The sequence below is a fragment of the Podarcis pityusensis genome, assembly GCF_964106645.2.
Source record: "Podarcis pityusensis genome assembly, chromosome: 4".
In the NCBI taxonomy this organism is placed as follows: domain Eukaryota; kingdom Metazoa; phylum Chordata; class Lepidosauria; order Squamata; family Lacertidae; genus Podarcis; species Podarcis pityusensis.
In genome coordinates this window covers 1399556-1416859 of record NC_138027.1, presented here as the reverse complement: position 1 = coordinate 1416859, position 17304 = coordinate 1399556, and the positions used below count along the sequence as shown (strand labels likewise).

General features: G+C 48.1%; 1 protein-coding gene across 1 annotated transcript in view; it reads left to right on the top strand.

Moving 5' to 3' along the window:
• The window catches only part of LOC308475073 (uncharacterized protein), a 133925-nt gene that overhangs the window by 1417 nt on the left and 115204 nt on the right, over positions 1-17304 (top strand). Inside the window, exons 2-4 of the mRNA XM_081001890.1 lie at positions 111-192; positions 476-558; positions 7702-7828. Of these exons, the coding sequence (XP_080858016.1) occupies positions 111-192; positions 476-558; positions 7702-7828 (292 nt within the window). The remainder of the gene's footprint in view (positions 1-110; positions 193-475; positions 559-7701; positions 7829-17304) is intronic.

Here is a 17304-nt window from a genome sequence, read left to right as displayed (position 1 = left end):
AGGCATCTATAGAATGAGATGTAACACCCTTAAAGCGTCTGTCTTTGTCATTCTCTTTCTAACATTTCTCGCCATTCATTCTCTGTTTTGAATCCTTGTTGCTCTTTCAGAAAAGGGATCGTTTTGCAGAAATGGACCTGGATTCCTGTGAGGCAGAGAGGCCTCCGTTGGACACCAGAGAGAGGCCACTGGGTAAGGAGAAAGGTGGCTTTTCTCCGTTTGGTCTCATTCTGTTGGTTTTCCAACTAATCTGTGAGATCTTTTTTTTGGGGGGGGGGGAGGACAGTTGGAAACAAGGGTCCAAAGGAAAGGAGAAGTAGTTTTGCACAACTAACATATGAAATGGGCACAAACGTCCAACTGCACTCAGTAGGTAAGGCTTTCTGAAAGGCCCATCTGTCATTAGAGATGCCCTGTTTCACCTGTGAGAGAAGCAGCCACTCCTGGCATCCTGCTTACGTTTTTTCTCTTGCAGGAGACAGAATGATGCTGGCAAAACCTCCTGATCCATCTTTTCATGGGGACAGAAGGCAAACAGCGGCTGTGGAACCAGATCAGGTATGGGGAAGCTGCCTTGTGGGGACAGAGGCCGAGGGATGGAGCAATGTCATGGACTGGTTGGGCACAGAGGAATAGTGGGAGCAAGCAGCCGGGGAACCAGGAAGGGAAGACGTCTCAGAGCCCAAGGAGTGAAGGTGGAGGAAGGATGAGCGGTCAGATGGTGAAACCTGGGAAGAGGAGGCGTCAGAGGCTGAAGGGGTAACAGGGCTTAGTGAGCTGGGAGCAGTGGCGTAGCGTGGGGGGTGCCAGGGGTGCCAGCCGCACCGGGCGCAACACCTGGGGGGGCGCGAGTCCAGAGGGAAGGGACAAGCAATCGAGGCTTGGTTGGGGTGGGGGGTCGTCGTCTCCGCCACTGCTTCTGTTTTCCGCTGCGCTGAGGCGAGCTGGGCGCGGCCAGGCATGCAAGCGCAGCGCCTGGCCAAGCGCTGCAGCCTGGGGAGCCGGCGCCTTAGCGCCTCGCCGTCGGCCGCGCAGCCGTAGCCCAAGCTCGACAACTCGTGGAGGGCGCCTCTCTCTCTCTCTCTCTCTCTCTCTCTGCCTGGAGGGGAGGGGCTTTCCCTGCTCTTTGTTCCGTTTGAGCAAACACAGCAACGAAACAGAGCAGGGTGGGCAGTAAGACCCTGAGGCAGAATGCAGGAAAGCAGCCACTTCCTCTTTTCAGGTTTCCCTTCTCCGGTACCTACCCACCCACGTTTATTGCGAGGGAAATCTAGCTGACTGCAGGGAAGGGGTTGGGTGCATGTAATGTGTGACAAAGGCATCAGGTGTACGTCTTGGGTGGAAAGGGTATAAGGGTGGGGAGGTAGAGTGCATTTAAAAAAACCAAAACATTGTGGATTTAAACAAGGAAAATGTAGCATAATCTACTGTTTGTAAGGGCCCTTTGGGATTGGTTTTACCCATCTCAGACAGTTAGCTCATAGTGTAAATAAAGATGGCTGTTGTTTACATTTTTTTAATAAAAGCATCAACAACGATCCTTTTGCACGGTCTGTTGTGCTGTGTTGCAGAACTTTTTGCAGTTGCAGGATTAGGGATGGTGTTCTGTGCTACAGTGGCGTAGCGTGGGGGGTGCAGGCTGGGCCGGCCACACCGGGCGCAACATCTGGGGGGCCGCGCTCCACGGGTTAGGGGGCGCAAATTACTTGCCTTGCCCCGGGTGCTGACAACCCATGCTACGCCACTGGCTGGGAGGCTTTGAGGCAGAATGCAGTCCAGAATCGGAGGCAGAAGAGGAAGGAGGCAAGTGGGAGGAGGGAGGTTGAGAGGCAGAGGTGAGTCAGGAGAAGGAGGAGCCACCGGGGGCTCCCTCTCCTTCTGCCAGAAGCCACCCTCCCTGCTTGTCTCTCTGAGCCAGGAGTTGTCTGACAATGGGGGAGCAAAGGCAGACTGCACACTGACGCACTGTTCAATCGCTTGCCAGAAACCTCAGAGAGGAGGGGGCTTGGAAAGCTGGGGAATCGGGGGACTTCACTCTTGGCAACTGCTTTTGTGGGGGAAGACCCTGACATGGAATTCGACTCAGTATTGATCCAGAGCAGAACTCCAATGTATAGTTAGCAGAGTGAAATTGTAAAGACGTTGCAGGATTCCCCAAAATAGACCAGAGGCAATTGTATTTCATGCGGCGGAGTTTTACTGCTATTGAAGGCAAATGAGCATAATCTGTTCACAAATCTAAAATGTTCAGGATTGGCCCTGTCCATAAGAAATCCAGTTGCAGACTTAACTGAAATTTCCCACAACTTATTATAAGTTTAAACCTTAAGACTCAGCATACTATGTACAGAACACCAGAGGGAAGAGAGATAGAACGAGAAAGTGAAACCCGGGCTCCTTCTGGCCTCTTCTTACAGTCAGCATGACCTTGACAGAAGAGATGACAGAACCACTTTAACCCAGCTGTACTCAGCTTCTCTGAAGGAGTAACGGAAAGATCAGGAACCTTCTGCTTGTTTCTTTTACGCAGAGAAGCTTCCGGAACCCTCTTGAATTAATTAGCATTGTTGTTGTTGTTTAGTCATTTACAGTGGTGCCCCGTAAGACGAATGCTTCGCAAGACGAAAAACTCGCTAGACGAAAGAGTTTTCCGTTTTTTGAGTCATTCCGCAAGACGAATTTCCCTATGGGCTTGCTTCGCAAGACGAAACGTCTTGCGAGTTCTTGCGAGTTTGTTTCCTTTTTCTTAAAGCCGCTAAGCCGTTAATAGCCGCTAAGCCGTTAATAGCCACTAAGTCGCTAATAGCCGTGCTTCGCAAGACGAGAAAACCGCAAGACGAAGAGACTCGCGGAACGGATTAATTTCGTCTTGCGAGGCACCACTGTAGTCGTGTCCGACTCTTCGTGACCCCATGGACCAGAGCACGCCAGGCACTTCTGTCTTCCACTGCCTCCCGCAGTATGGTCAAACTCATGCTGGTAGCTTCAACAACACTGTCCCACCATCTCGTCCTCTGTCGTCCCCTTCTCCTTGTGCCTTCCATCTTTCCCAGCATCAGGGTCTTTTCCAGGGAGTCTTCTCTTCCCATGAGGTGGCCAAAGTATTGGAGCCTCAGCTTCAGGATCTGTCCTTCCAGTGAGCACTCAGGGCTGATTTCCTTAAGAATGGATAGGTTTGATCTTCTTGCAGTCCATGGGACTCTCAAGTGTCTCCTCCAGCACCAGAATTCAAAAGCATCAATTCTTCGGCGATCAGCCTTCTTTATGGTCCAGCTCTCACTACCATACATCACTACTGGGAAAACCATGGCTTTTACTATACGGACCTTTGTTGGTGTAATGGATTTAGGGGTTGCTCGTGCGTAAGTTGCCGCCACTGCTGGCGAGGTTACCTGGTTAAACCCTTTCTGACTGAACAGCCTCCAGCATCGTGACTGTCTCAGTCGCTGGCAGAATCCGTCAGTGGGCGTTTCTTGAACCTTTTCCAGCATAAAAGTTGTTTGACGCCAAGTCTCCTCCTACTCTCCCTGCGCGGAAGTCTTCTGCGCAGGGAGGGTGTGGGCAGCGGAGTACCCGTACTCTCTCCGCTGGTCTCCGGCGAGGGGTCTTGGAGCCTCCTCTCCGATTCCCCCATCTGCCCCCCTTCTCCACTGGTGTTACACTGATTTCCTTCCCCAGCAGATGGGCTGCCTCTCTCCCTACTGGGGCCCTCTCCTGCATCCCTCTGGAGCCTTCCCTCCGCCTCTAGCTCCGATGGCAGTTCCCTGACAGTTGGCAAGGTGATGTCTCTACTTTTTAAGATGCTGTCTAGGTTTGTCATTGCTTTTCTCCCAAGAAGCAGGCGCTTTTTAATTTTGTGACTGCTGTCACCATCTGCAGTGATCATGGAGCCCAAGAAAGTAAAATCTCTCACTGCCTCCATTTCTTCCCCTTCTATTTGCCAGGAGATGATGGGACCAGTGGCCATGATCTTCGTTTTTTGATGTTGAGCTTCAAACCATATTTTGCGCTCTCCTCTTTCACCCTCATTGAAAGGTTCTTTAATTCCTCCTCACCTTCTGCCATCAGTGTTGTGTCATCTGCATATCTGAGGTTGTTGATATTTCTTCCGGCAATCTTAATTCCAGCTAGGGATTCATCCAGTCCAGCCTTTCGCATGATGAATTCTGCATATAAGTTAAATAAGCAGGGAGACAATATACAGCCTTGTCATACTCCTTTATAGGAAATATCAATATCAGATCCATACTTTCTGCACTAAGAAATGCAAAGTGACAGACCCTCCGGGAATGAGCTGCTCTTCTCATTAGGCCTGAAACTTAGCCAAGTCTGTGAATATCGTGTTCTTGCTGATAAAGAGTTAACTCCAGCTGTGAAGTGTGGGATTTCCTGCCCAGATAACTCTGTGACACCAGCCTTCTGAATGTCACCTGTAGGATTCATCTGTAGTTGCAGTTTTCATGGAATCCTAGAGTTGAAAGGGACCCCAAGAGTCATCAAGTCCAACCCCCTGCACTGCAGGAGTCTCAGCTAGATCATCCAAGACAGATGGCCATCCTAACTAGGCTTATTGTATTTCTGGATTGATCACTGAGTGCTAAAATAGGCTTCTAAGCGGTGGATAGATGAGAACAAATAGAGGCCAGGATTCTCCTAGCCAGCCCCATCTGATGCGAAATATAGCCTGCCCCCCACTCCTCCCCCTCTCCATGCCCCCATGAACCCCTTGAATTTGGCTCTAGGGCACTGGGAGGGAACCTCCCCAGAACAGCACACGAGGAGAGGGGAAAGTGGATCCTTCCATCGGGGAAACTGGAATGCTTGTGTAGGCAGAATAACGTAAACATAAGCTGGAGTACCGACTTCCGGGGAGGCGCCTCCGGCAATGGCTGGATTCCTCTGATCGGGAGGAATCAGCTCCGTGGAAATCTGGGTCTGGCCGCCACGGCGAAGGCGGAGACGCGTTAAAAATCACAGGCGGGAGAAGCCTGTGAGCGTGGGATTTGGCGGGCACCCTTTGCACCTCCCCCACTCGTGGGGAAACCCGGTTTCGGGGATCCGGAGCGACGTGGGGTGAGCAGTGCGGTGCTTCGAATCATCTGCTTCTTCCACGGAGCGAAGCCGCATAGCTCTTGTCGGAGAGCGCTGACTTTTTCCTGTGGACAATTTGACTCTAAAGTAACTACCCGTGAGTAGAGCTTAATTGGGAAAATTGGATTTGTTAAAAAAAAAGGTCTAATTTGGCATCGAAACGGGGAAGGTTCAATACAGGAAGTCCGCCTTCCCCTTTTGTAAATAGACTGAAGCAACTGAGGCTGCAAGCTGAAGTCTTGGAAAGCCTTTTGCAAAAGACTAAATTTCCATAAATAAAGAATATAATCCCCCCCCCTTGGAGGCAGGAGAAGAGGGGAGAGGGAAGTTGTCAACTGAGTTTGCCTGCGGAAGAGACCAAGAGAGGTAAAACACTGCCGCTTGGACCCTGGGAACGGGCTGCTAGAAGGTCCAACGTTTTGGTGAGACGTTTATTGACAGTTCTTGGATCGTGTTGACAGCTAGCATAAGAGAAGATACATTGTTTCTACTGTTTCCAGCAGTGAAAGTAACTGAAAATTGAAATTAGTTTTGGGTCGTTTGAACTGTGCTTTAAGAGGATATTACTTATCAATACAAATAGAAACTGTTTCCCTCTAGTGGAAGTTCTTGAAACTGGCGGCTACATAAGATCTGGGCTGGGAAATTTGCAGTTGTAAGATAAAAACCGTGAGACTGTGAGTTGACCTTGAATCTATTGAGTGTTATGGCGAAAGACGGAATGTCGCCAGAAGAGGCCTTAGTGATTGTACTAGTGAAAATAAATGATTTGCTGGAACAGCTTCATAAGAAAATGGATGTGATAAATATGAAAGTGGATGCTGCAAATATTAAAAATGATTTAATGGTAGAAAGTCTAAATAACCTGGGACAAAAGGTGAATATTAATCCAGAAACCACCCAGAAATTGATACAGGAATCTATCCTGATACGGCAAACTGCGGATGAAGTTAAGGAGAAAACCCTCACTGCTGAAGTCAAAGTAATTCAACTGGAGAGAGAGAGAGTCCCATCCATACAAGGATGATTTGATGAATACGAGCTGACACTTGATATGACTGAATTTAAAGAGAAACAGATGAAATTGAGGATCAGAGCCCTACCCGAGGAAAAGGAAACCTTGATAGAGTTTCAGGAGGAGATAGGACTAACATTGGTTGAGAAAGAGAGGTATTGCGGGGTTAGTATGACCGCCAGAAATGTGAATTCATTCAAGGGCAACTGTGAAGGACGTTGGCTTGAAGAGAAGGGGGATTTGGAAATAGGGCTAAATTGGAAGCTGCTATTGTTGGGCCGAGTTGCCGTGGTGGGGACGAGGGTTGCGGTGAGGTAGGGGATGTTGCTTTTGTTTCAAACATTGCAAGTTTTGGATGGGAGGGATTGTTTCAGGAGGTGGCAGAGGGATGTTTCTAGATCTGTATGGCAGGGCAGGAAGCCTCGAGTAAAATTTAAGATATTAACGGATGCTAAAGAAGGAGGTGGACTTGCCCTGCCAGACCCCTAAATTTTGTTGTGAATCATCTGCTTTTTGCTGGCTGAGAGAATCGGCAGAATCCGAGACCAGGGAGAAGAGCTGGTGGAAGAAGACTGGAAGTTTAAAGACTATTTATAGAAATATTGCAAAATTAATGAATGTTAGAACAAAGTGGGAATGAAGTTATATGGCTTTAGCAGAAATGTTATAATGTTATAAGGAATTAAGTATAAATAGATTAATTGAGCATTAAAGGGAATAAAATAAGGTTAGAATGTGTTAAGATAATTATAGGATAGAAAACAGAGGAAGATGGAAAGGAATTGCTGAAATAATTAATTGATGTGGAATACAAAAAGGGAGGTGTGAGGAAGTCGTGGAAATAAGCGAATGAAAGATATGACATTGAAATTGTTTAAAATGGTCTTTGTTTTGTTTTATTTGTCTTGCATTGTATTGTGTTGTTTTTTGTTTTTTGTTTCTTTTTGCTTCTTTGCTTTGTTTCTTTTTTGTGTGTGTAACTTTTAAACTCTTAATAAATATTATTTTTTTAAAAAAAACATAAGCTGGAGTACCACCTATTTGCAAAAAGACGAATACCCATAGTTAAAATGCAGAATAAAAGAATTCAATTAAAGCGTTAAAATAGGTACCCATAATTAAAATGTGCAGCAAAGCAATCCTATTGAAATAACACAGCAGAATTAGATAAACTAACAGGAAGGATTCAAAACCGGCGAGACCAGAAATTCACGGAAGACTGGAGTAAACTGAAAAGTAATTGTGAAGAACAGACGACGTTTGTAGGGTTGCAAGAAGTTTTGTGAGGAGTATTATTAGAAGTATGGGAAAAATGGACAAGGGGGAGGATGATTTGTTAAGAGATGTAAAGGCAATATAAAGTTAAGAAATGCATAAGAAGTGGTTAAAATGGTGGATCATCAGAGGTGCTGATGGAAGTCTAAAAAGATTGTATAAGTGATAAGTTTTGTGGTACATTTTATAATTTATTAGTTAAAATTAAATATATATATATAAAAATAACGCAGCAATTAACAGGAAGGAAACAACAGAGCATTGTGTAGCAGATCATATTTCTGCTGTCTCAGAGGAGGACATTTCCCTTTTTCTTTTAGGGTCCAGTGTGCTTTGAAGATGTTGCTGTTCGTTTCACGGATGAGGAGCGGGCGTTGCTGGATCCTGACCAGAGAGCTCTGCATAAGGACGTCATGGAGGAGAATCGTGGGATCGTGGCCTCTCTTGGTAAGGCTCCCTGTGGGATCGTCCTATCTGCCTGGAAATTCAAAAAATACCTCTATGTAACAAACCTCATACATTTCCACAGAGCTCAGCAGCGCCCCCTATAACGCCTGGGAACCTAACACCCTCACAAGAAATAGTAAATTACAGTTTTTTCTGTCAAAAATCTTCCTCCAGTTCTGCCTTTTTATACCATGATTCGGCTGATCTGAACTGCCCAGGCATCTTAAATGTCACCTTCAGAGTTGTTAGGAAAGATAAGTAGCTTCTGTCAGGTTTTCTGTTTTTGATTTTGCTGCTGTCAGTCTTGGGTTGACCAAAGAGACGACTGACATTGGCGATGGAGGGGATGCCATGACTGGGCCAAACAAAATCCGTCCCAGAGAAGAGACAGGCTTATTGAATCTCAGGGAGCACTAGCAGTGATAATAATAGTAATAATTTTTATTTATCCCCTGCCCATCTGACTGGGTTGCCCCATCCACTCTGGATGGCTTCCAACACATACATACACATGAAACATTAATAATAACCATCTGATCCCATATAAAAAATACATTAACTTTAAATGAACAACTTATACTAGTGGCTAAAATCGTGGAAACTTTTTAAAAAGTGTGTTTCCGAGGTTTGATGGCTCATAACACCACTTTTGGGGGGAGGAAAGATAATTTAATGAAGAATGCAGTGCAATAACTTTTATGAAGGAGTATTTATTAGAACAGCAGTCATAAAAAAGAAATGTGAAACACATGGAAAAAAGGAGATGTACAGAAATTTTCACCATGTCAATTAATACTGACTTTGGTAACCTTTAGCTTTAATTAGAATCATAGAATCATAGAATCATAGAATCATAGAGTTGGAAGAGACCACAAGGGCCATCGAGTCCAACCCCCTGCCAAGCAGGAAACACCATCAGAGCACTCCTGACATATGGTTGTCAAGCCTCTGCTTAAAGACCTCCAAAGAAGGAGACTCCACCACACTCCTTGGCAGCAAATTCCACTGTCGAACAGCTCTTACTGTCAGGAAGTTCTTCCTAATGTTTAGGTGGAATCTTCTTTCTTGTAGTTTGGATCCATTGCTCCGTGTCCGCTTCTCTGGAGCAGCAGAAAACAACCTTTCTCCCTCCTCTATGTGACATCCTTTTATATATTTGAACATGACTATCATATCACCCCTTAACCTCCTCTTCTCCAGGCTAAACATGCCCAGCTCCCTTAGCCGTTCCTCATAAGGCATCGTTTCCAGGCCTTTGACCATTTTGGTTGCCCTCCTCTGGACACGTTCCAGTTTGTCAGTGTCCTTCTTGAACTGTGGTGCCCAGAACTGGACACAGTACTCCAGGTGAGGTCTGACCAGAGCAGAATACAGTGGCACTATTACTTCCCTTGATCTAGATGCTATACTCCTATTGATGCAGCCCAGAATTGCATTGGCTTTTTTAGCTGCCGCGTCACACTGTTGGCTCATGTCAAGTTTGTGGTCAACCAAGACTCCTAGATCCTTTTCACATGTACTGCTCTCAAGCCAGGTGTCCCCCATCTTGTATTTGTGCCTCTCATTTTTTTTGCCCAAGTGCAATACTTTACATTTCTCCCTGTTAAAATTCATATTGTTTGTTTTGGCCCAGTTCTCTAATCTGTCAAGGTCGTTTTGAAGTGTGATCCTGTCCTCTGGGGTGTTAGCCACCACTCCCAGTTTGGTGTCATCTGCAAATTTGATCAGGATGCCCTTGAGTCCATCATCCAAGTCGTTGATAAAGATGTTGAATAAGACCGGGCCCAAGACAGAACCCTGTGGCACCCCACTAGTCACTCTTCTCCAGGTTGAAGAGGAACCATTGATGAGCACCCTTTGCGTTCGGTCAGTCAGCCAGTTACAAATCCACTGAGTGGTAGCATAGTCAAGACCGCATTTTACCAGCTTCTTTACAAGAATATCATGGGGCACCTTGTCAAATGCCTTGCTGAAATCAAGGTAGGCTACATCCACTGCGTTCCCTTCATCTACCAGGCTTGTAATTCTGTCAAAAAACGAGATCAGGTTAGTCTGACATGACTTATTTTTCAGAAATCCATGCTGACTATTGGTGATCACAGCATTCCTTTCTAGGTGCTCACAGACTGTTTGCTTAATGATCTGCTCCAGAATCTTCCCTGGTATTGATGTCAGACTGACTGGGCGGTAATTATTTGGGTCCTCTCTTTTCCCCTTTTTGAAAATAGGGACAACATTTGCCCTCCTCCAGTCTGCCGGGACTTCGCCTGTTCTCCAGGAATTCTCAAAGATGACTGCCAGTGGTTCTGAGATCACATCTGCCAGTTCTTTTAATACTCTTGGATGCAGTTCATCTGGCCCTGGAGACTTGAATACATCTAAACTAGCCAAGTATTCTTGTACTATCTCCTTAGTTATTCTGGGCTGTGTTTCCTTTGCTGAATCATTTGCTCCGAATTCTTCAGGTCGGGCATTGTTTTCTTTATCGGAGAAGACTGAGGCAAAGAAGGCATTGAGGAGTTCTGCCCTTTCTGTGTCCCCTGTTTGCATTTCACCATCTTCTCCTCTGAGTGACCCCACTGTTTCTTTGTTCTTCCTTTTGCTACGGACATACCCATAAAAGCCTTTTTTGTTGCTTTTAACCTCTCTAGCAAGCCTGAGTTCATTCTGTGCTTTAGCTTTTCTGACTTTGTGTCTACACGTGCTGGCTATTTGTTGGAATTCCTCTTTGGTGGTTTCCCCCCTTTTCCATTTTTTGTACACATCCTTTTTTAATCTTAACTCAGTTAAAAGTTCTTTAGATAGCTATCCTGGTTTCTTTAGGCACCTTCCATGTTTCTGTCTCATTGGTATTGCCTGACGTTGTGCTTTTAGTATCTCCCTCTTAACAAACTCCCAGCCATCATGAACTCCCTTTCCTTTTAGTATTACTGTCCATGGGATCTCACCCAGCACTTCCCTAAGTTTTATGAAGTCAGCTTTCTTAAAGTCAAGAAATTGAGTCCTAGTATGCTTGGCTGCTCCTTTCCGCTGTATAGTAAACTTCAGAAGAGCATGATCACTCGCGCCTAATGATCCTTCCACTTCTACCCCACTAACCAGGTCATCAACATTGGTTAGGACCAGATCTAAAATGGCTGTTCCTCTTGTTGCTTCTCCCACTTTCTGGACAATGAAGTTGTCTGCAAGGCCAGTGAGGAATCTGTTTGACCTTATGCTCTTGGCTGAGTTTGACATCCAACAAATATCCGGGTAATTGAAGTCCCCCATTACTACTATCTCCCTTCCTTTGGCATGCTTGGCCATCTGTTCCAGGAAGGCATCATCTATGTCCTCCGTTTGGCTTGGGGATCTATAGTAAACTCCCACAATGAGGTCACTGTTATTCTTCTCTCCCTTAATTTTGACCCAAATGCTCTCACTTTGGCTTTGAGATTCTAAATCTTGGATCTCTTCACAGGTATACACATCCCTGACATATAACGCCACTCCTCCTCCTTTCTTGTCTGGTCTGTTTCTCTGAAATAGAAACAGACCAGACAAGAATTCCAGGCTTACAATGCCTTCCCATGGAGTGAAGCAAGTTTTTTAGTTCTGCAGCTGTGAAACCAAGATGGAATTATTATTATTATTATTATTAATAATAATAAATTTTTATTTCCCCAGCCAAATTTTTATATCCCCAGCCAAGACCGGGCTCAGGGTGGTTAAAAACCAGTAATAAAAACAAGTTGATTCATATACAATTTAAAAGATTAAGATACAACATTAAAATATTAGGATGCAGCCTCTTCAAGGGAGGAGAAAGGAAAAAGAAAGAGGGGGAGGGAATCAAACTGATTCTAAGCCAAAGGCCAGGTGGAACAACTCTGTCTTACAGGCCCTGCGGAAATAAATCAGATCCTGCAGGGCCCAGGTCTCATGAGACAGAGCGTTCCACCAGGCTGGAGCCAGTGTTGAGAAGGCCCTGGCTCTGGTTGAGGCTAATCTAACTTCCTTAGGGCCCAGGACCTCTAGGGTGTTGCTATATGAGATGGGACGATGAGCTGCTTGTGTGTAAAATCCAAGTCCCTCAGAGTTTGGTCAAGTTTGCAAACCTCTGTCTGTAACGGAGCCCCTTAAACATGGCTCCGTCAGTCGCTGGCAGATTCCGACAGTGGTTGCTTTCGGAATCGCTTCCAACATAAAAGCTCCTTAACGGAAACACGTCTTCTGGACTCTCTGCGTGACAGTTTCCGGCGAGGAGTGGGTGTCCCTACAGGAGGTCCTGAAACCTCCCCACTGTTTTCGCTGGAAGTGTCTCTGAGCCATCCCTCCAGCTCCCTTTCCCTCAGTTCAGCTCCTCTCCCCCTACTGGTTCCCTCTTCAGCTGCTGAGTCTCTCCCAACCTGTGTGAGCCCTTTCACTTCCCTTCCTTCCGATGGCAGTTCCCTGACATCCACCTCCCCTCCAGGGCCCCCTTCATCCCCTCTCGCCCCCTCCTCTACGGGCGGTGAGGAGGCAAAACCCCGGAATGAACTTCCTTCATCTTCCGATGTCCCGAACACTTCTCTCCACCTGTTGCGGTTCCTGGTCTCGAAGTACTCCTCCTCCTCAGAGTCCATCTCCCCTTCCCCTTCCGATTCCGAGAATCCTTCCAACTCCTCCTCCTCATCGGTGGTCCCAAAGTATTCCCTCCGGAACCTCTCCACAGGCTGAGGTTTCCTTGGGAACCTTTGATGGAACGTTTCTATCAATACCTCGTCATTGATATCTTCTGCCATTACCCAAGTGTTTTCTGACTCCGGTTCTCCTTCCCACGCTACCAAATACTCCACCTGATCCCCCTTCCACCTGGCGTCGAGGATTTCTGCCACATGGCTGCTGCATTCCCTTTCTTCTATGACCGGTCCCCGAGTGGCCATCCCTTCTCGTCCCCCCTCATACGGTGACAGTAACGACCTGTGAAATACTGGGTGCAGTTTCATGTGGTTGGGTAACCGGAGCCTGAAAGCCACTGGGTTGACCTGTTGAATGACCTCAAAGGGACCCAATCTCCTGGGTCTTAATTTCTTACAACCTCCTTTGAACGGCAACCCTTGGGTTGACAGCCACACCCTATCTCCCACCCTTATGGTTTCACCTTCCCTTCGGTTCTTGTCTGCCTGCCTCTTGTATTCTTCCTTCGCCCTTTCTAAGTTGAGTTGGAGCTGACGATGGATTGCTTCCATTTCTTCTACAAAATGCTCGGCTGCCGGGACGCCCCATCTCTCCCCTTCTCCCCCTGGGAAAGCCCTGGGATGACACCCATAATTAGCCAAGAAGGGGCTCATCCCTGTGGACACATTCTCGGCATTGTTGTAGGCAAATTCCGCCAGCGCCAACTTTTCTACCCAGTCATTCTCTCTGTCATTGACATAACACCTCAGGTATTGCTGGAGGACACCGTTTGCTCTTTCCGCCTGCCCGTTGGTTTCAGGGTGCCGGGCAGTCGAAAAGTTGACCTCCACCTGCAGTAAGCTCATGAGCTTCCTCCAGAACCTGGAAGTAAATTGTTTTCCTCGGTCTGAGACCACCCTCAATGGCACCCCGTGCAACCTAAAAATGTGTTCTACAAATAACTTCGCTGTCTCTTCCGCCGTGACTGCATGCGAGCAGGCTACAAAGTGGCACATCTTTGTTAGTAGGTCTACCACCACCATGATGGCTGTTTTCCCCTTGGACTTCGGCAGATCAGTCATAAAATCTATCGACACTGCCTCCCAAGGTCGTTCTGGGGTTGGTAAGGGTTCTAATAGCCCCGCCGGTGCCCGCCTCTCCCCTTTGGCTCGCTGGCATTGCTCACACCCTCTTACATACTCCCGTACATCTTCCCTCACCTTAGGCCACCAAAATTCCCTGGTGACCAACCACATGGTTTTGTGTTGTCCAAAATGCCCCGCCGTGGGGCTGTCGTGCAACTGCTTGAGTACCCTCCCCCTTAAGTCTCCTTCAGGGATATACAGTGCCCCTTTGTAATACAAAGCTCCATTTCTTTCCTCGAAACCCCCTGGTTCCTCTCCCTCACCCCTAAGACCTCTGAGCTTATTCTGGGCGTATTCATCATTCTTTGTTTCCTCTACCAGTTCTCTTTGTCCCACCAATGCGGCCCCACACACCCAGCGGTCCTCTGGGATGACATGTCTCTCTTCGGGTGCTCCCTCCCCCTCCAAATATTCAGGTTTGCGTGAGAGAGCGTCCGCCCTAATGTTCTCTGGGCCTGGCACGTAACAAATCTCAAAGTTAAATTTGGAGAACTCCTGGGCCCATCTCACTTGCCGTTGGTTGAGCACTCGTGCCGTCCTCCAATACTCTAGGTTCTTGTGGTCAGTGCACACTTGCACCTTATGTTGTGCGCCAATTAGCAGGTGCCTCCATCTCCGGAACGCCTCATGAATGGCTAGTAGTTCTCGGTCATACACCGTGTAGTTCCTCTCGGATTTGTTCAGCTTTCGCGAAAAAAAGGCACACGGTCTCCACTCTGACTCCTCCTTCCCTGGCTGCAGAAGCACCGCCCCAATCGCTCTGTCTGATGCGTCAGTTTCCACTCTCATCGGTTTTTGTAAATCCACATGCAGGAGTTGTTGTTCCGAGGCGAAGGCCCTTTTTAGTTCCTCAAATGCTCGCTCCGCCTCCTCAGTCCAAACGAACTTCTTCTTACTGCTGAGACAGTCCGTAATGGGCGCCGTCAGGTGGGCAAAGTTTCGGATGAACTTACGATAGAAGTTCCCAAATCCTAGGAACCTCTGCACATCCTTCCTTGTTTTGGGTGTTTTCCATTCCAGCACCGCCTGGACCTTGCCGGGATCCATGGCCAATCCCTTGTCTGACAGGCGATACCCCAGGAATTCCACCTCCTTGGTATGAAACTGACACTTCTCCAGTTTCACCCACAGCTGGTTGGCTTGCAGCCTGCTCAACACTTCTCTGACGTCTCTCACATGCTGCTCCTCATTCTCAGAATACACCAACACGTCGTCTAAGAAGGCCACACAATTCTTGTAAAGCAAAGGCCCCAGGACGTGGTTCATAAACGATTGAAAGCATGCGGAGCCTGCTTGTAGGCCGAAGGGCATAACTAAATATTCAAATGCCCCTAAAGGGGTGAACATGGTGGTTTTCCATTCATCCCCCTTCCTTATTCGTATCAGGTTGTACGCCCCCCTTAGGTCCAGCTTTGTGAAAATCTTTCCCTTCCGCACCCTTGTCAAAATGTCGTCAATCCTGGGCATAGGGAAAGCCACTGGTTCTGACACTGCATTTAAGGCCCTGAAGTCACACACCAGCCTCGGCTTGTTCGTGTTTTTTTTATCCACAAAAAACACTGGGCTGCCCCCCACCGCCCTGGACTCTCTGATGAACCCTCTCTTCAGGTTCTTGTCAATGAACTCTCTTAGCTCCTGCATCTCTCTGTCTGACATGGCGTACAGCTTGCCTACAGGGAGCTGTGCCCCAGGGAGTAAATTGATTTGACAGTCAAAGGGTCTATGCGGAGGTAGTTGGTCAGCTTCCCTTTCGCTGAAGACGTCGCGGAGATCTGCGTATTGTCGTGGTACCTTCACGTTCTCCGTTACTTCAGTCCCTGCTAGGGTGGCTTGGGCCCCTGCCAAACCCTTTCCCTCTTTGCAGTGTTCTAAGCAATGTGCTGAACCAAAAGAAACCACTCTCTGATGCCAGCCCACCAGCGGATCATGTAACGCTAGCCAGCTCATCCCCAATATAATGGGAGCTCCTCCCAAGGTGGCCACATTAAACGCTATCAGTTCGGTGTGCCTTGCCACCTTCATTATCATTGGGACGGTCTGCAAGCTGACTTCTCCTCCCAACAGCTCCCTGCCATCGATCGTGGTCACCTGCAGGGGGTTGCTTAAAGGGATCGTCTGTATCTGGTGTTCAGCTGCAAACTCTTTGCTCATGAAATTGCAGGAGCTGCCTGAGTCCAACAGCGCCTTTATCTTTAGAGGGTGTCCGTTTGGCAGCTCTAGCGCCACTTCTATCACTAGGGCGGGTTTAGGAGGTTCTGGCGTGGGCACTTTCACTGCTCTTTGGCCTGGCTGCTGTGCCCCGACGGTGGCAGCCAGGCGTTGGCTTTTACTTGCTCCGGTATTTCTTCCTCTCTTCCCTCCACAGCTCCTACCATCCCTTGCCATTCCTTCCTCTGGGGGCAGACTCTGGCAAAGTGACCTGGCTGTTGGCAGAGATAGCATTTCCGGGCGCCTTTTCCCTCCTTCTTTCCCCCCTCACTGGGCTTTGAAACTGCGTGCGCGCGCGCTGTTCCGATTTCCATCGGCTCTGCCGGCGGGAAAGTTGGCTCTGGAATGTCTGGAATGCGGAACTCCTTCCAACGTTCCCCCTTCCCTTCCCGCCTCTCCAATGCTCTCGCCTCCTGGCGCGCTCCTATGGTCAGCGCTGATTTGGTCAGCTGGTCCATAGACTCCGCCCTGGGCGCCCGGGAAAGTTCGTCTTTCACAGCCGAAGAAAGCCCTTCTTCAAAGAGCATTTGAATGGGTTCCGCCGATAGATCCCACCCCAATTTATGGATCAACATGGTGAACTCAGTCCAGTACTCACGGACAGATCGGCTCCCCTGTTTGCAAGCCATTAACTGTCTGCGCACCACTCCCTGTTCAATATCGCTGGAAAACATCAGATCCATGGCGCGAAAGAACTTCATCGTGTCCTTTAGGACGTCACTATTCGCTGCCATCAGGGGTCTAACCCAGTCTCTCGCCCCCTTTTCAAGATGCCCAATCACGAAAGCCACTCGTGATTCCTCGTCAGGGAATTCATCAAACTGCAGATTGAGGGCATATTGCATCTCTGTCCGAAAGCCATGATAGTCTTTGGGCTCCCCCCCAAACTTCTGCACCAATCCTGGTACCTTTCTGGCGAGCTGGGTGTCTTTCCCCTTTTTGTCTGCATCCTGAGCCCTCCTCTCCTCAAGCCTCGCCGTCTGCAGCGCTAGCTGGACCTCCAACACCCGGTACCTTTCTTCCAGGCTTGGACCCGCTCCAGCTCCTGCTTCTCCGGTTCCGGCTGGGTTGCTCATGATGCCTTCTCCTGCACAAGCTGCTCACGGAGACTGTCGGAATGCTGAGATGGGACGATGAGCTGCTTGTGTGTAAAATCCAAGTCCCTCAGAGTTTGGTCAAGTTTGCAAACCTCTGTCTGTAACGGAGCCCCTTAAACATGGCTCCGTCAGTCGCTGGCAGATTCCGACAGTGGTTGCTTTCGGAATCGCTTCCAACATAAAAGCTCCTTAACGGAAACACGTCTTCTGGACTCTCTGCGTGACAGTTTCCGGCGAGGAGTGGGTGTCCCTACAGGAGGTCCTGAAACCTCCCCACTGTTTTCGCTGGAAGTGTCTCTGAGCCATCCCTCCAGCTCCCTTTCCCTCAGCTCAGCTCCTCTCCCCCTACTGGTTCCCTCTTCAGCTGCTGAGTCTCTCCCAACCTGTG